The sequence below is a fragment of the Typopeltis vanoorti genome, chromosome 5 (genome assembly GCF_054136105.1).
Source record: "Typopeltis vanoorti isolate ZY-2024b chromosome 5, IOZ_Tvanoo_1.0, whole genome shotgun sequence".
Lineage (NCBI taxonomy): Eukaryota > Metazoa > Arthropoda > Arachnida > Uropygi > Thelyphonidae > Typopeltis > Typopeltis vanoorti.
The window spans coordinates 6,230,283-6,250,756 of record NC_143553.1 but is presented as its reverse complement, the minus strand read 5'-3'; the positions used below and the strand labels follow the sequence as shown (position 1 = coordinate 6,250,756).

Below are 20,474 nucleotides of genomic sequence, written 5' to 3'. Positions count from 1 at the left end.
ACTTGCAACATACCATATATAGGAGAAACAGGATGCACTATTCCTATTAGACAAAAAGAACATAAACGACACATTAAATATAATAATTATGGTGAAGCTGGCCTTTCTGATCATGCCCTTGAATACCTTACACAGAATTGACTGGAAAACCACCAGCTGTCTACATCACACTAGAACATGGTATGAATGGAAATTCAAGGAAGCCTGTTAGATTATCAACAACCACCCCAATCTGAACAACAATGATGGTTTAAAAATCCCAAACATTTGGAAGGTATATATTCGACCTTCCTCACCAAGAACAACTATAAACAGGACTGTAGAAAATCCAGTATTGTAAATCAAAAATAAGAATTGTAATACTAAAAATAGGACACCAATTGTTTCTGAAAGAAAACCATCTAAAAGAATGTTTATCCTTGTCATTGTAAAAATAGAATTTAGCTTGATGTAAAAATTTATTTTTTATTTAATTTTATTTTATTTTTATATTTTATATATATATATATTTTTTTTCCACCAGAGGTCACGTCAGTAGAATAACATGTGATCAAATCATTGTTTCTCTAGCTTACAGTTAATGATGTAACTTAGCTTGTTCTGTATACTTATGTATGCTCCAGATGATGATCTTGATGTGAAGATCGAAACGTCAGGATAATAATAAAAAAAGTTTTTTAACACGGTTGTAAATTCCATAAAATTTTTAAAATGAAATCTACGTGAAAACTTTTAAACAGTAGATAAGTGGTCAAAGTGTAGTTGTACCTATTGTCTGTTGAAGAAGGCACTTCTAAAACCAGAATGATTTGCGTTCTAAACTATTTCAGTCACCATCTTCTTTTCCATCAGTTGTTTAGCTGTTTGCTGAAATTATTCTGTTTTACAAATTTTTGTGTTATATGTTCACCATATAAAAATCACTTTTATTCATGCCTAAAAAGAAAGGCTAGTTTTGAGTATTAGTTTCTTTTTTTTTCCTTCAAAAAATATTGCTGCTTCTACTGCTGCTAGTTTTCATTTCTGAAATAAGCTGTCTTAGAAATACTAGATGATAATCTCTCTGCCTAAGCAAAAAGTAGCTTTGCTGGCGTGGTTGGCTAAGTGGTTAGTTTTTCCTGCTCTACAACCAAGAGGTAGTGGGTTCAAATCCCACCTAGTGTGAGACCACTTCCCTACTTATTGGATGTCTGAAGCAGCTTGGAAAGATTCAACCTTGGTATCACCTCTAGGTCTGGCTCCCACTGAAGAGACCTCAATAAAGGTCGAAACCCGTCTGGGTAGTGACCCTTTCCATAATGCATAGTATTATACATGTCTGCAAGGAGATGTGCTTTGCATTATAGGATAAGGCAAGTGATGTGAAGTCAGTCCACCTTTAATCTCGAGTTGCCCCCAGTCCTGAAGATACTTCAGGCACAAACTTTGTTTGCTTACACTTGAATAAAGGATTAAACTAAATATATAATTTATAGTCTAACCAAGTGAAAAAACTTCTGACATCTTTATCTAATCCAGAGTAATTTAATAATAAGGTGGGACACCTTTTGGCAACTCTTATATGGAAATATGACTTCTGCATTGCTTCAACTTTGGTATCACCTCTGGGTCTGGCTCCCACTGAAGAGACTTCGATAAAGGTCAAAACCAGTCTGGGTAGTGACCCTTTCCATAATGCATAGCATTATACATGTCTGCAAGGAGATGTGCTTTGCATTATGGGATACCGAGGCAAGTGATATGAAATCAGTCCACCTTTGCCACGAGTTGCCCCAGTCCTGAAGATACTTTCGGTGCAAACTTTGTTTGCTTACACTTGGATAAAGGATTAAACTAAATATAAAATTTATATTTAATAATCTTCTTGTGCTAATGTGTTGACATTTAATGCAAGTTTCTCTCAAAAACAAAAATAGCAAAAGTATAGCTACTTTAAAATTTCGCATTTCAAAACTAGCAGTCAATGTATTTCTTTTGAAATGTGCAGCAATTTCTTATTTGTACTACAAAAAAATACTGAGTAATAAAAATAATAATATGTAATATATTCTTCATTGAGCATGATCATTTTAACCCAAATGTTATTTACAATGTTCTTTGTTACCTTTTTATTTTAGCTAGGATTAGTTGTAGAACAAATAGTGTGAGCACTTCACAATAAAGTTTCTTCTCAGAAAGGACCATGCACCAGATTTTTAATTCCTATAATTGTAGCTCAAATAACAAAGAAACAGTATATTGAGTTCCAGTTTCTTACATTTCTGTCATCTCAGAACCCATTTCCAGAATTTTTAAGAAATATAATTTTATGGCTGCTTTTCTTCCTATCAACAAATTATCAGCATGGTTTCCATTCTCTTCAAAAGATAAATAGTCTCCTCTAGTTCTCCCTGGTATCTACTAGATTTCTTGTGACTACCATCATTCTTACTTTGGACAAACTGGATGCTCTTTAGAAAAGAGAATAAAAGAACACTAGTCTTGCATTAATAACAGTAAATTTGAGAAATCTGGCTTGCCACAACACAGAATAGATACAGACCACAACATTCTATGGTCTGAAACATGCTTACATTTCTTCATCGATGTTGGTATAAATATGAATGCTTGTTTAAAGAAAGCATTGAGACCTTACTTCCTTATCTGAACTTAAATAGGACTGACTGCCTCTCTCTATCAGAGAAATGGGAAAGTCTTATTTTAATCACACATCAATATTTTTTTAACAGCTAATGAATTATCAATATTGTATTCTTCAAGTTATACATTGTGTTGTTTTATATATAACATCTTTTCAAATCAATCCATTGTTCGCATTCTACTTTGTAATTAAGTACTGTCGCCACTGATGATGGCCTGTAATATTCAGGCTGAAGTATATGGCCTTAAATAAATTGTGTTACTTATCTCTTGTGTTTTTTCACGTTAATTGAAGAAAAGTATTACGATTAAACATAAACAACAAGAATTAATTTGGAAAAGGTAGCAAACAATTAATAAATACCTTTGCTATTATGAAAGTACTTATCTTAAAAAAAAAACAAGCACGGTCACCTAACTGTTGTATCCTCTTTGTCTTATCTGTGCATATTTTGTTATATCTGCTTTACTGTATGCTTTGGCTGTCTTTACTATCACTCACACTCTTAATTTAATGAATTTATTTGTTTAATGACTGCACCAGTTAAATTATTCTTTGAGTGTGAAATTGTAAGAATCTTGAAAGAAGGCCAAGTAGATATTATTCCCTGTTCACTCTGACAATTACCTTTTTTCACTCGTGTCTTAAACTTATTACTTAGCATATTATAAATACCTTGCCAATCATTTGTCAGATACATGCAGGTTCGCAGTTTTCGGCATTATGCATTGACAAATCAGCCTCATTGTTGGAAGTTTTTCTCCGATTGGTTATGCTGTAAATTAAAGATACCAAGAATTTATATACTTAGTTTAATCCATTATCCAAGTGTAAGCAAACAAAGTTTGTGCCTGAAGTATTTTCAGGATTGGGGCAACTCATGGTAAGGGTGGTATGACTTCACTTCACTTGCCTTGGTATCCCATATCCCAAAATGCAAAACACATCTCCTTGCAGACATGTATAATATATATAATGTAATGTATAATGCTATACATTAAGGGAAGGGTCACTACTCTTCCCTTAATGTTTAGCATTATACATTACATTCACCAAATTCAACCTTTATTTGAGGTCTCTTCAGTGGGAGGTACTAAGGTTGAAGTAATGCAGAAGTCATATTTTCATATACGAGTTGCCAAAAGGTGTCACACCTTATTATTAAATTGCTCTGGATTAGAGAAAAGTTGTTGGAAGTTTTTTAATAATAAGGTGTGACACCTTTTGGCAACCTGTATATTAACACGTTTGCTGCCAACTACGAGTATACTCGTAGTTCGTATATGAGCTTCACAAGCCAACTACGAGTATACTTGTATGTCAATTTACTGACCTCCTATGCCAAACACGAGGTAACTCTTAATATATTTACCTTAATTTGGACCCTTGGATTCTGAATAAAGCAGAAATCACATCTGGGGGCTTGGTAGAATGGAATTGATTTCAACTAAAATATTGTGTATTATATATGTGCCTCAGAAGCCAACTACAAATATACTCGTATGTTGATCACTAAACTCCTATGCCAAGCGCAAGTTAATCCGTAGTATAACACGTAATGTGTAAATCAATTTAAAACTAATAAAATCAATAAAAATAAAAACCAATCAATAAAATAAAAAAACAATTTATTCAAATTAAGAGTGTTACATTTTAAAACAATTTTCCACGCACAATGGTGGTTTTTCCTGGCAATCAGGACAACAATAATAATGTGTTTCGTGTACACACACGGCATGGCTTTGTCGGGCGATTCTTTTTTTCTCTTGTGGTAAAATTTCTAAATAATGAAAATCCCGATTCCTCCTGATATTCTCTGATGCTGTAAGCTCATCCATTCCAACAAAAACTGAGATAAATTGATCTCTAAATTTTAACGCGGTCATTGCATTTCCAGTAATCATGTTATAAAATTTATGTGCATTTTGAATGTATACCTCAAAAATGCATATTGCCAATTTCTTTGGCCATCTAATTGTCTTTCGTAAGGTGGAATAGTAAGAAAGCATTTGATCAGAAAGATTGGTGCCTGACATCCCCAAATTATAATCCCTAACGATGTTTGGTTTTAATTGAAATTTATCATTCCGATTTTGCATTTCAACCATTTCATTGTGCATATTTGAAATGGAAAGAACTTCCCTCTTATCCTTCAATTTGCTGACTACAACAGGACCTCTTCTTTGTCAGACAAATTCCCCTTTCTTTAGTTTCTTCTTAATAACATCTGGTGGATTATTTTTCCTATTATTTATCAGCGTTCCACACACGTACGATTTTCTGTAGGTAACCGATTCCGTCAGAGCTACAGAATTATAAAAATTGTCTATATGCAATACATAACCCCTGTCTAAATATTCTTCCATCAAGTGGAATACAACATCATATGCGTGACCCATTTTCGCTAAAGAGGATTCAGATTTTCCTGTATAAATTTTTATTTTTATCACCAATCCATTTGATTCACACAGTTCATAGAATTTCACGCCATATTTATGTTTTTTGTTTTTTATGTATATTGCCGAAACGCCAGTCTATCGCGCCACAACACCATTGACTCATCAATACGAGATTACTCATAGTTGGCATATGAAACAAAATTCTGTCTGATAAGCTGGCTACGAGATTACTCGTAGTGACCTTGAAGACGCAAAAAGGGCTTGGAGTGCGGGAACAAACTATGCCTGAGGAGTGTGGCAGCGAACGTATTAAAATATGACTTCTGCATTACTTCAACTTTAGTATCACCTCTGGGTCTGTCTCTCACTGAAGAGACCTCAATAAGGGTCGAAACCAGTCTGGGTAGTGACCCTTCCCTTAATGCATAGCATTATACATGTCTGCAAGGAGATGTGCTTTGCATTATGGGATACTAAGACAAATGATGTGAAGTCATACCACCTTTACCACGAGTTGCCCCAATCCTTAAAATACTTCAGGCACAAACTTTGTTTGCACTTGGATAATGGATTAAATCAAGTATATAAATTCTTGGTGTCTTTAACTTACAGCCTCATTGTGTTGTTTCAAAAGCCAATTTAATTAAATCAAAAAAATCTATTTCTTCTTCTTCTTTTCCAGTAATAGGTCAAGTAGCCTATTATGGTCTCTTCCTGTCTTTTCAAAGGCTGTCCTCTATTCCTTCTTCCTTGAGGTTGATATCTCTGTATCTCTCTGGGGAGTCTCAAAGAAAGAATTCAAGGAAAAAATCTGTTTACAATGCTCAATCTACATATGAGCATGGACACAAAAAAATTACAAGTCATAGACTATTTCATGTGATTCTATCTTATGCTTAGTTCTCCTACAATCTTAACATTTCTATCGCATAACCATGTATATAATTTAGTAAACGTTCTAGTCATTAATAGTCATTAAACATTTTAACTTGCTAAACGTGAGCTCGTTTAACAATAACTTATGTTTACTACATACAGCAGTTCGCTTACTCTTATAATAGATACTTATTCAAACACATCATGAATAATTACATTAGCACAATTGAATATGAAACAAGGACACTTTATGTGAATTGTCTGGAAGTGTTTACATATTCCTCTAAGTATTTACAACAAGTTGAATTCCACATACTTCTTTCAGGACAGTCCTTATCCGATTCCTTTGTCTATGCGCTAATATTTTTTTCTTCTGGCTGTATGCCTGTTTCTTCTTCTTGCTTTTGTCTTTGTCATTGATATTCTTTATCCTTCAAATTCCATTCATAAGCAACATGGCAACCTCACTGTTCGACAATTGCTTTCTTTGCCAATCCCTCAGTGATGACTTGTGCTGATCTTCTCATACAAGATGCTCTGACAACCAACAGAAGACCTCACGTGGCGATAGACACAGTAAAAAAGGACCAAAAGCCCCAATACTCTCTTTCTTTCCTTCCTGACGTGAGAGTTTTTATATCAAGTGTTGCATGTAGTATGCATGTGTGTCTCCCTTGATTCCCTTGATCTCCCTTGATTTCTTGTATGTAAAGTTAATACATACGAGAAATTTAGTATCTTTGTAAAAAACAACAATACCATTTATATTTCTCTTTCTAGTTAACAACTTGTAACAACATGATACAACATTAATCATGTGAGATTTTACATAACCATAAGTAGGCAAACTTAACAACAACAACATAAAAAGATTCTGGCTGTCTTTTTCTAGGCTGATACAACAAGATTTATGTGAAATAATTGATTACAACCATTGATTACAACCATAAACACTTCGCCGTTCCTCAATTCTCAAATAAGCATATAAACTTATTTGAGAATTGAGGAAAAGTGGGGTTAAGAAGGGTGTGAGAACAAGGTTTTTAGCCTGGAAGGTGGTGAATAAGTGTAATGCATTGCCTGTCTCAGTTGTGAGTTCTTTGTCTGTAAATGAATTCAAGAAGAGATATGATAGGTATTGTTTTGATAGTTTGGGTCTCCTGCAATACTGACTCCATGAGATACCCGTAATAATAATAATAACTTATATTTTAGAATGGACATTTCTCTTATTTTTGTCTTGCCATTGAGAACAAACTATATAAGAAAATGAACAGAATTATAAAAATATATTGTATATGTTTAGTCCATATCTCTGTTTAAACTTACAGCTACACTGCATATACTATTGTAAATTTTTTGATATATATATATGTCTTATTAATATTAAATTATTAAAATCCTGTCGACTGCACCATTAGTAAAAATGTCACTCATTGAATTGTGTGCCATTTGTAAATTCTCTATTTGTATTGTTCTCTAAGCTTCTCTATCTTAAATTTGTCCCCCCCCCCCTTCTCCTGCCCTTGCCCTTTGTTCCTACCACATGTAAAGCAGACACTAATTTTAGCTATCGATTATGGTATATTCAATTTCTCACACTCTTCTGTCTGACAAATTTATTTGATTTACGACTGCACCTGCCAGGCAGATTACTAGAGACTAAGAAATTAAAGAAATGGAAAAAGGCAAGATCCTAACCAAAATCCCCTTAATCATACAGCAAGTCGTGGCAATATCTAATGAATACACACAGGTCCATAATTTTTTTAAGATAGTGCATTGACAATGATCAGATCAAATTGTTGTTTAAACAAAGCATTTTATTCTAACAAAAAAAATTGAGGGGACAAATAGTGGGGAATAACTGTTCCTCCCAGCATTGCTAATTCCAGCAATTTCATTACACAATTAAGACAAGCACATTCTGCATTTATGCAACCATAACACTCTATTTAGTAGTACAATACATTCTAGACAAATAGTGGGGAACAACTGCCTCCCTCAGGAAAGCTAACTTCAGAATTTTACCTTACACAAATATTATTATTTATTATTATTATTACCCCAAGACCTCATGGAGTCAAAGACTCATCTGGGAGGTCCCTTTATCACACACACATCTCATCATACCGTGCCTTAAACACACTCAAACTCTTTGCAGACACCACACTCTCAGACAAGGCATTCCAATCATTCACAACTCTACATGAAAAAAACCTGCCTCTCACTCCCCTACTCACACCCTCTTTATGCAGTTTCCAGTGATGACCTCTGGTTCTCCCACTATTCTATGTAGAACTTCTCCACCATTGATCTTATAACAACCCCTTACCAACTTGTAGGTCTCTATCATATCTCCCCTCTTCCTCTTGTCCACCAGACTCTGCAAATTACATCTTCTCAATCTATCCTCATACTCAACATTCCAGAGGTCAGAAACTACCTTAGTCAGTCGCCTTTGGACCCTTTCCAACATCTCTTCATCCTTCTGAAAACCCGGTGACCAAATCTGGGCACAATAGTCCATGTGTGGCCTAATCAAAGCCTTATACAACGGAACAAGAATCTCCCTACTTCTACATGTCAGTGTCCTCCGCATCATTCCCAGACGCCTTTGTGTTGTCTTCACAATTTTGGCGATGTGTCCCCTAAATTTTAGATCCTTATCCACTATCACTCCCACATCTCTTAATCTCTTAAAAAGATTTGCTAAACCACAGAAATATTCCTGCTCACCTATAAAGCATTCTTACTGTTTTGCTCTCTCTGTCTCTCACGCCACAAAAACATTTACTTATTTAAATATAATTTGAACTTTAATTTAAATTTGCAATTTAATACTACTACTAATAATTATTATTAATATTATTATTGTTATTAATTATTATAATAATAATATTATTATTATTATAATATTAATATTAATTGATAATTTTCCCTTTCCCAAAGGAATTCTGTACTTTGGTAGGAGAAAAAGGAGCTATTGCACCATCTTTATTATTGCTTCTATCTAGATTTTGTCTAAGTTTGGAGCAGTCATCCATTAGCTATTTGGTAAGTATATTTTTAATTTAATAATAAGTAGTACTAATTTTCTCTTTACTTGTGCTGCCACTCATCTCTTCATTCACACGCTTGCTCACCTTACTCTTTTGCTCTTCCATAACTCCTCTTGCTTCCTCAAGTCACACGTTCACTTCAGTCTTTTTATCTTGCAGCTACAGTTTCTCCAAATGACTCAAACCAAAATCATTCAAATGTAGCCTATCTCTCCCTGCCCCTCAAATTCATCCCACACATTTACAAAATGAACTATCTTTGCTCGCCTTTCAACTCATCATTTTCATACCTGAGCCAACATCCTGACTATCTTAGCACACTGTTATCTTTCCCTCTCCTTTAACAGTCTCATGACATCCTTCCTTACATTCTTCTTGTTACCAGTCAAATCATTTGTGCCAACTACCACTACTAATGCTTTTGCTCATATACTCCTCTCATCAACCACTTTGCTTATTTTTCCTCCCAGAAAACAGACCTTATGGACCTTTTCACTCACCATATCTCTTATCACGGAATTTCTGTACACTCTCAAATCATTCAGTATTTCTTTCAAGTCTTTCGTCTCATTCTTACTTACATTCCCATGCAAATTGTAATTTTTCTCAGTTCATCCCTCATAAGTTTAATCTGTTGCCTGATTTTTACCAACTCTGCTTTCATCTCTTCAATTACTTTTTGAGTGTCATTTGTGAAAATCACATTTTGCACATTATCTGTTTTACCATCAATTATTCTAACTCGCTGCCAGCTCTCTTACTGCTTACCGCCATTCACGCATACTGCCTTACCATTACCGTTCAAGCACACAGCCGTACCATTAACTGCTTACTCCTGGAGCTACATTCATGATCTTTTGCCTATTGCTACTTACATTCAATCATATCTCATAATCCATAAGTATGCCACACTTCTTACACACCCAAACTCTCTCTCTCATCTCTCCACATAAATATCTTCAATATCTCTCCATGCATGCATACTGCATTCACGGTACCTCACCGTTTCTGAAAAATCCATGCCACTTGCATTCATCTTTTGCCCCCATCCAATGTTTTGCTGCCATTTTATTCACACTTAAAGCTGCAGACAAGAAACATGAAGAAATTTAATAAATTCAGAACTGTAACTACACTGAACACTGCCTACTGATCACTATTGTCATACAACAATATTTTAACTATTGTATTTACTCGAATATAACTCACATATTTTTCCTCAAAATTAAAGTTAAGAAATCATAGTGTGAGATATATGCAGGGATTTTCAGAAACTAAAATTTTTCAGGAAAAAACTGAATTGACGTTTATAATTAAATCCTCAGGTATTCAACATAATTTTAATTACTCACATAGAGCCTCCTCAGCTTAGTTAGTATAGATGAAGCTGTTTGGTTGGAAAGACCTGATTTCAATATCTGCCCATGACATGAGAAACCTTTATCTAGTCTCTTTCAACTAAAGGTGAGTTAGCCAGTCTCATATGGGGATAGAGGTTTTTTTTTTTTTTTGCCTAGTAACTCAGGAGTTTTGTCCCTCAAAACAGGCAAACTGGCCCTGTGAACACATACGAATTTACAGTAATAAAATACATATACTTAATCTCTCATTAAGTGGGCTCAGCCCATCCTAACAGATGAGGGAATAAGGGGAAAAAACATATACGAATAAATAAATAAATCGCTCACATTATTTTTATAATGAATGCATTTAAATTTTAATTAACATGTTATTTACATGATCAGCCACTCACCTTTATCACGTAATATATTTGAATCTTTAGCGACACTATCTATGTAATTAAATGAAAACAGTTTCATTATTGCTTGTCCTTTTGTCATTTCGGAATTATAAGATCACCATGATTTAAAAAAAACTGAAAATGGGTATGACTTACCAAGAATCTTCTATTCGCTATCGCTACTTTCTGTCTTGAGAGCAGTTTCCTCGTATGCATTATGTGCATTGTCAATCTACTCAAATCTTCGTTCCCATCCAGGGCATTAGAGTTGCTGGTTTTTAAAAAAAACTTTTGGCAATTATTTCTGGCAAAACCATGCTCCAAGTTCTGGAACTGGGACCCCTTCTGCTTGCTTAAGTCCCTTTTTATTAGGCCTCCTCTGAGACCGTGCATGAAGTTTGGCAACCTCCAAAGAATCATTATGAGTCTTTCATCTTAAGTTTCAAGTTCGGCATGCCCTTTGTTCTCCTCCGCTTTCTTTTGATTGTAAGTTGCCGGCCATCGGAAAGTTGTTTGAACTCTTTCTGACTGACTTCGGAGATGTTTACACTTAGAGCCTGCAAGCCTTTCTCATACATACAAGTTTCAATAACAATCTTTCTAATGCCGCCATGTACAGATTCGGCGACAAAAACATTGCCTTTGTTTTTAACACTCTAACATATTCTTATTAAAGCAGTATATACAGTTAGCTTCAAAAGAGCTATTTACAAAAACATCTAATACAAACTATACTGAGACAAACAAAGTTTATTTTTTACAATATTCACATGGGACTTAATCTAAGTAAAAAATCGATGTAATGTGCTTTGGAATATTTAAGCTACAATCGAGTTTTTACACTTTGCTTATAATCATATTCACTCGGCTCGCTGTTTGACTTCCACTGATCCAAATTAATTAATTTACCCGGACTTATAAGAAAATTACTGATTTGACAATTTTAACGAAAAATAAATAAACAATAGCAATATACTTAAAGCGAATTAAAAATAATACAAAATAATGATAAATAAAATGTTATGTTTTCAGTTTTAATTAAATTTGTAAGTAAGGAGGAATACACAAGAGATCGACCAAAAATCGCTCTGCAATTGACAGGTGGAACACCCCTGTCCTATAACATCCATTCAAAAGTTTATAGACCATTCTCATGTCACCCCTCTTTTTTCTGTTAACCAGAGTCTGTAATCCACATACTCGTAATCTGTACTCGTAATTCATTTATAATCTTTGTAACTCTTCTTTGCATTGCACCCTTTCCATAGCTTCTTTATTCCCTTGGAATCCAGGAGACCAAATCTGTGCACAATAATCCAGGTGTGGTCTTATCAAAGCCTTATAAAGAGGCAAAATGACTTCCTTACATGTCAAGGTTCACTTCAATATTGCAATTATGCTCTAAGTTGTATTTGCAACTTTTGCTATGTGACTTTTAAACTTTAAATTCCTATCCACCAATATGCCAAGATCCCTCAGTTTCTTGTATTATAACCCCGCTAATATAATATACTGCTGGAAATCTAATCACACCAAAGTGCATAACTTTACCCATACTGACATTAAACTGATAGCCATTTTCATTTGCTCAAATTTCCAGCCTATTCAAATAATTTTGCGAATGCTGAATATCAGTAGCATCCCTGCTTATCTTCGCATCATCAGCAAACAGTAAAAAAACAGTTTGAGAAAATATGGTAACTAATTAATGCTATTGCCACAGTTTTAAAATTTAATCTTATCTTTTCACAACGATCTCAACAAAGACTTCTCTCTTCATCACCTAGTGGCTACCAACTGTTTTATAGAACTCCAATATGGCTTTTTCCATATTAAGTCCAGATTTGAACCTGTACTGATTAGGTGTATATGAGGATATGTAATTTAGGTAGTTATTTAAATGTTTTTTTTTTTTTTTTTTTTTTTTAATTAAGACTTCAATAACTTTTAATATTGATATAGGTCTGTAATTTCTAATTTCATTTCTGTTACTTTCTTTAAATAACAGAAGAATAACAGAATAAGGTATAACACTTAAAGCAACCTTTAAGTGTTCTACCTTACACAATCTGTTGTCTACACTACACCATCTACTATTAATTACACAGTATTTTTGTGCATTAATGACATCTGTCTCTGGCTAGTTTGTCTGTTTTATGTGAAGAAAACCCCAAGTTTCTAGGATAAAAAAAGAAAGAAAAACCTGTTGCCACTGTATGAGATCATTTAACACACCTCAGATGTATTAAATGATGAGAATTGAACACAAATCTTTTCTAAGGATGCATATCCCATCATCCTGCCAACTGCACTATAGTGTACCCACATATAGAGCGTTTAACTAAATTTCTTCTTGTTCTTCTTCACGTTGTGCTTCAAAAACTAATATAAACTATCTTGTGTTTTGTTTACAAATATTTGCATTGTTGGGTACTCTTTTATCTTGAATACTTACCTATTTGGTATAGTTAATATTTGTGGGGCAACACGATCATGATTGATCTCATTTCAAAAAGAAACATCACATATTAATGTGCAAATGCCATTTTAAGAGTAAGATTATGCCATGATCTCATGTGTGTTAAGTGCCTTTTAAATACTATATCAGCATTATTCATTATTTAGTGGTCCATGATAAGTTTAGAAAAGGCAGTGGATTAAATGGAAAAAAAAAAAAATTTTTTTTATTGCTCTAACCACCCAACCGGCCACATGGATCAAATATATCCAAAATATTAATTTGTATCTTTATAATTTATTCTATATTATCCAATGGTTATATTGACTTCAATGGACACTTCACATCCATGTAATTTTGATCATATATACAATTACAGGCCAGTGTGATGGTTAATTCAAAAATTCTAGCTGTAAGGATTGCCTAGTTGTATGAGATAGCATGGAGGTATGTGATTGTATTTAAGTAGTAGATGAATTTCATTACCCAGTCCAGCATGCTAATTGTTGGAGGCCTTATGTATCTTGAATTGATCTAGATTATCTTACCCTTAGTGTCCATCCATTATATAAATGTATTTTAGGTAGTGTAAAAAAAAGTCAACTGTATAGTTAGTAATCATCATCATTCTTCTAGGAATTTTAGGATCATGGCTTGTTCTGGTCTCATTCCATCTTTTCCATGTTTGTCTCCTTGACACCTGCATCCTCCAGCTGAGTGATATTGGAGTTTCTTCTTGGGTAGTCTTGAGTGTCCATTCTTTCAGTATGTTCAAGTCATTTCTTTTTATATGTGTACATTGTTATCTATGACTGAGTCTATTTTAAGTTCTTTACATTTTTTTTTTTTTTTTGTGTCAGAGCATATAGCCTTCTTCATAGAAATTTAATTTCTCTGACTCTTTCTATTTTTAAAAAAATTTTTTTTGTGGTTCTTACAATAGAGGAGGTCTTGACAGAACTTTATATTCTTTTATTCTGGTATGCTTCTGAACATGGTTAGGGTTGAAAATATTAGCGACTATCCCTTTAAAAATCTGGAAATTTTGGTATCAATGTCTTTTATATATGCACAGATCACCTAAGATGTTTCAAGCAGTCAATTTATTCTAAACTTTTATTTTATCATGATTTTACTTTTATCTTTAACCGTATTTTCATTTTATTTGTTGCAAGCACTTACTCAGACCAAATAACAGAAATAATTTTTACAGGAATGAAGACCCCCCCCAATCTCATGCAAAATTCCTAACCACTATCCAAGCTTTGGTTCTTGATCTAGTGTGCTAACACAGTACAATGAAAACATTTTAGCATACTGGGAGCTTTAGCTTAAGACCAAAACTTCAAAATATTTCTTGACACTTCACTTAACCACCCAACCAGCCAAGACATATATATATACGTCCAGGTTACCACGGATGCGAAGTGCATATTAAAATTGTAATACTATTGATATTACGTTGAAATATATGATGGATACGAAGTGTAGAGGAGTGATGTATTTTATCTATATTGATGGCGATGTGGTTAACACTTCAGCTCACAATAGCTATAAGAAAAAAACATTACCAGATTAAAATCAGATTTAGAAAGGGATAAATATTGCAAACTTACCTTCTGATATTTTGTCAAGGCCATTTGGTGCAACTTTTGACCATATTTTCACCACTCTTACATCTGGATGGTATTATAGTAACATAACCCAAAGACAAAGCTGACTTACTGGCATCACTATTCCCTTGCCATTCTTGCATTAATGGCCAAAGCAAAAGTTCACCTCACTTTACCAAGAACTGCTAACGCCATTCCACCCCTGATCTACCACCAGAAAGAAATCATGAGAATCCTTAATAACTTTGGACACAAACAAACATTTTGTCCTGATGGTATTCCATATATTAACCAGCAATATGGATTAGTGTCCAGCAATATGGATTCCATCCACCACTCTATAGATCCACAACTGATCTACTAGCATTCGCTACCCACTTCTAGACCCAAGCAATGGAAAAATTTGGTAAAACTCACATGGCTGCTCTTGACATTTTTAAAGTATTTGATCACGTTTGGCACAGAGACCTACTCAGAAAATTACCATCCTATGGACTGCTTTCCACCCTCTACAACTGGATTACCAGCTAGTTTCTCACTGATAACTTTCTACAAGTCATGGTGAATGGTTTCTTCACCAACTGAGGAGCACACCAGGACTCTGTACTTTCTTTCACTCTCTTCCTCCTATATATAAATGACCTACTCTCACTGACTTCAAATCCTATCCACAGCTTTTGCTGATGACAGTATACTCCAGTCCTCCTTTTTATTTGATAAATTTTGTAGTGCCCATGTATAAGAAACCTCAAGATCTACCACAACCAATATCCTAAACTTTAATCTCCTTACTATATTTCAAATGGGGGGAAGGACAACCTTGTAGACCTCAATGCATCAAAACCCAGTCCTGTCTAATCTCTCACAAGAAAGATATCATGTCCCTTCTCTTAACTTTCAGTCACACCATATATATCCAAACACAATCATTTTTCTCTCCTTGAGCTGACCCACACCTTCAGTCTTACCTGGCATAAATACATCTTAGCCATAGCTTCTGCAGATACCATAAAACTCAGTGTACTTTTTCTGCATAAGGCACTACTTTTCACCTGTACAGCTACTAAATCTGTACAAATCGCAAATGTGCCCAACCTCAACTGCACTGAAATTTGGAGGGGGGCGGCTGCACTGAAATCCTCCCTAAGATTGCTTGATGTTATCTAGAAGAGGACAGTATGGTTAACTGATGATCTCTCTCTTTCTCTCATCGATTTACTCTGCTCTCACTCTGTTTCATAGATGTTCAGTTTCCATCCTATACTGTTCTACAGATACTTTCATGGACAGCTCTCTGCTGAACTGGCCAATATCATTACTATCAAAACAGTAAGAAAAACACCTGCTGCTGCTGGTCAACACCCATTTACTGTCCAGCTCCCATCTTGCTAAACCGATTTCTCTATCTCTTTTATTTTATCTATTTCGATTATTATTATTATTAACACCAGACCTCCATGGAGTGAAGAGCCTCATTGTGGGAGATGCACACTGTTACATACAAAACCCATCAAATCATGCTTTAAACTAACTCCTTCACTGCATCCGCATTCACCACAATGGCAGGCAGTGCATTGCAGTGACAATGCATTGTCTGGTAACAACTCTTTACCAACTTAAATATCCCCTCTCTTTGTTCTATTTATAAGACTTTGCAAACTACATTCCCTCAATCTGTCTTCACATCCCAAAGACCAGTTACCACCTTAGTCTTTCTTCTCTGGATCCTTTCTAATATATACTCCATTATGAAAACCAGGAGACAAAATCTGTACACAGTAATTCATATATGAGGTTTGATCAAGGACTTATACAGTGGAATCAGAACCTCTTTATTTCTGCACGTTAAGGGTGGCTGCATCTTTTCTGTAATCTGATATAATGCTTCACATCTTGTGCAGTGTGACCTTTGAACTTCAGATCCTTGTCCCCACCACTCCAAGGTCTCTTGTCTCAACAAAATTTCTCCACCAAGTGTATACTTTGCATCCCATTGTTGCCTACTAAATTTCATAACCTTACACTTTGCAGCATAGTTCCATACTATTATTGCTCACTCACACAATCTATTCAAGTCCTCCTGTAAAGCTACAACATTGCTTGATTCCTTATTGCTCTCCCCAGTTTTGCATTATCTGCAGATAGTTGCATATCACCAGTTAAACCCATCCCAGTGTCATTAATGTACAAATTAAACAACAGTGGTCCCAAAACAGATCCCTGCAGCACACCACTAGTAACTTTCCTGTGTTTGTGTGTGACTTTTTGTGCAGAAAAGAAGAGAGGAAGAGTATATTGTCTGTCTGAAATAACTTTTTCCAAATGGCATCTAACATCACAAATATTTATAATTAGCACTTCAAAATTTTCATTTTATATGAAAGATATTTCATTTAAAATGAAATACCTTTCATAATACCTTTTACACTTAAAATGTTAAACTAAATTAGTACACTGAAGTGATAACGATGTTTCAGTTTTTGTTAGTGTCCCTTTGTGATGTGTAATTTCTAGAGGTATGCTAAGCAATCTGAAGGGTGGGGTGTCATACATGTGTATAACAACTCTCTTCTTTAAAATATGGGCAGTTTTGAAATGGCAATTTTGAGGACAAGCACTTAAAATATAAATGGTTCATGAAAACTGCATCTTAAGTCAAATTATATTATATTTTCAAATTCAACATTTCAAATTATGGTTAATGTTATTGGGCCATATATTTTAAGAAAAATGACTTGAACCTGTGATATTGTGTTTGTAGAAATATTTATGTAATATAACTTAAGATACTCCTTCACGATGTTCCTCCTTAATTCTCATATTTTGTCATAAATATTGTTTGTTAAAATCTAAAATAATTCCTAGATTAGCAAACACTACTAAGGGTGTGTATACGTTCCAAAAAAAAAAAAAAAACATAAATAGGGACTGTATTCTTTGGAGCAACTACCCTGTCTTCCCAAAAGACTATAATCTTCAGCTTTAAAAGGGGGGGGGGGAAATCAGTGAATTTCTCTTTCCTTATTACCCTCTTGTTTACTGATATATTGTGCCTTGCATGGCATTTTGTTTGTGGGTAAGATATTAACAAAATAATAAAGAAAAAAAAAAAGAGTGGTGACATTTGAAACCCTGGATGGACTCCTGGTCATTGGTTTCCATTCTGTAACTTCTTCATAGGTTCCAATAGCTATTTGACTGTATTGATATGTGTTAGTCACTGCTGATAGCTTTCAATTTGGAATGTTTAACTTCTTGAGTGTGATTCGTAGATTGTTCTCTATGACTTTGTCAGAGGCTTTCTGGTAGGCTACAAATTCCTTGTGTGTGTGTGTGGGGGGGGGGGTATATGGAATTCATAGTGCTTTTCCATTAGGATTGTTAACGTAAAAGAAAGGTTCGAAAAAAAAAATTTTTTTTCTTTGAGTCCCACAGTTAATATTCATGTGTATAGTTTTTAACTGGTGTTTAGGAGGCTTAACACTTCTCTAGTTTTCACAGTTGTATTTATCGTCTTTTTATATATTGGAATGTTAATGCTGTTATTCTGCTGTATGTTCAGTTATGAAAAAATAAAGATACTTTAATCAATAATTTTTAAAGTTTTGATGTGAATGCCTTTTTTTTTTTGTTCAGATATCTCTTACTGATGAGCAGTTTACCATTGAAGGAACAGAGGGATTAACTTCTGTGTCAGATTTGTGCTGTGCTACAAAAAATACTGCTCAGGTAAATTAACTTCATCTGTTTTACTTTCTAAAACCTTTTATTTTTATGAATATTTTATACACTTAAATATTTTTATGCTTCATTTATATGAACAAATATCAGAATGGAATGGGAAGCAAATATTGGATAATATCTGTTATCTCACAGAAATTACCAGTTGAAAAAAAAAAAGTTTTATTGAATCATTAGAAAGGATAAGTATATATAAAAAAAGTTCCTGTTAGAAGACCTAAACAAACAGAGTAACATGAAACAAGTCTCAGATTTAACAAAAATGTTTTTGGGAAGATTTGGACAAAAAGGCAGGAATAATGATAGTAAGTACTTGCTGAATTTCTGCTCATTGATTATTCATTACTAACAGCACTTCACATGAAGGAAACATGCACAAAACAAAAAATATCTTATTGATTGAGGACATTATTATTCATAATCTCTTTATATTAATTCAGGATAATACAAGAATGTATTATCCTGGACCATTATAAAGGAAATTTAAAGTACAAATTGGAAATTGGAAGTGATTCCTACCCTACTAATATGCAGGATAAAAAATTTGAGTATTTCACTGAAATGATATTATGTTAATAAAGTTTAACAATAATCAGATTTAAACTGTGGACTCAAGTATTCAAATATTACTTAGGAAAATGGGTGATAGTTTGAACACAAGAACTAAGCTTTAGTTGATTTAGCCAAGGAAATAAGTGGTAATTTTACAAGGATAGAAAAATAGAACTCTATGGTGAACACAAGAAATTAAGAAGCAGTCTAAGAAAGAAGAAATCATATAGACAACTCCTGGCTGGTAGTCAGCATATGTGCTTAAAGAATATTGAGAGAATGATGAAGCTAAGTTATGTGTAAAAGTGGCTAGACAAAAAAGTCACAGGAAGATTTTGGAAAGAATTATGAAAGATGAATATAATGAAAATAGCAAAAAGTTTTGAAAGTTGATGGAAGTTTTTTCACTTGGATATGCTCCCAATTATATATTTGATTTAATCCTTTATCCAAGTGTAAGCAAACAAAGTTTGCACCTGAAGTATTTTCAGGACTGATGCAACTTGTGGTAAAAGTGGTATAAGTTCTCATAACTTGCCTTAATATCTCCCATAACGCAAAGCACATCTCCTCGCAGACATGTATAATGCTATGCATTAAGGGAAAGGCCACTTTCCCTTAATGCATAGACCCAGACCAGTTTCGACCTTTATTGAGGTCTCATCAGTGGGAGCCAGACGCAGAGGTGGTGATACTAAGGTGGAAGTGATGGAGAAGTCATATTTATCTATACCAGTTGTCAAAAGGTGTCACACCTTTTTATTAAAATTCTCTGGATTAGAGATAAATTGATAAGAAGGTGTTACACCTTTTGACAACTGGTATAGGTAAATATGACTTCTCTATCATTTCCACCTTAGTATCACTACCTCTGGGTCTGGCTCCCACTGATGAGACCTCAATTAAGGTTCAAAACTGGTCTGGGTAGTGGCCCTTCCCTTAATGCATAGCATTATACATGTCTGCAAGGAGATGTGCTTTGCATTATGGGAGATATGAACGCAAGTGATAAGAACTAATACCACCTTTACCATGAGTTGCCCCAGTCCTGAAAATACTTCAGGTGCAAACTTTGTTTGCTTACACTTGGATAAAGGATTAAACCAAATGTATAATTTGTTTTGAAAGTTATTGAGAAAGTTCAGAGAAATGGAGAAAAGAGCACCATAAAAGGAATAAAAAATGTTCTGTATGTTTGGAGTAATTAAAAAAAATATTAATTGAGGTAACAAACAATAATGGAATAGTAGAAAATATCCATTAAGAGTGTAATAATAAGTGCATGATTAATACTTGAAGTAGAAAAAAAAAAATCTGAGATCTAAAATCTGGAAAAGTAGCTGGAATGGAATAGAAGATACTTTTTTTGAAATGCTGAAATATGGTTATGT

The 20,474-nt window shown here is 34.1% G+C and overlaps 1 protein-coding gene across 1 annotated transcript in view; it reads left to right on the top strand.

Moving 5' to 3' along the window:
• Vps51 (vacuolar protein sorting 51) overlaps positions 1–20,474 on the top strand; it is a 421,027-nt gene that overhangs the window by 279,068 nt on the left and 121,485 nt on the right. The window contains exons 14-15 of the mRNA XM_090392235.1: positions 8,869–8,973; positions 18,427–18,519. Of these exons, the coding sequence (XP_090248361.1) occupies positions 8,869–8,973; positions 18,427–18,519 (198 nt within the window). The remainder of the gene's footprint in view (positions 1–8,868; positions 8,974–18,426; positions 18,520–20,474) is intronic.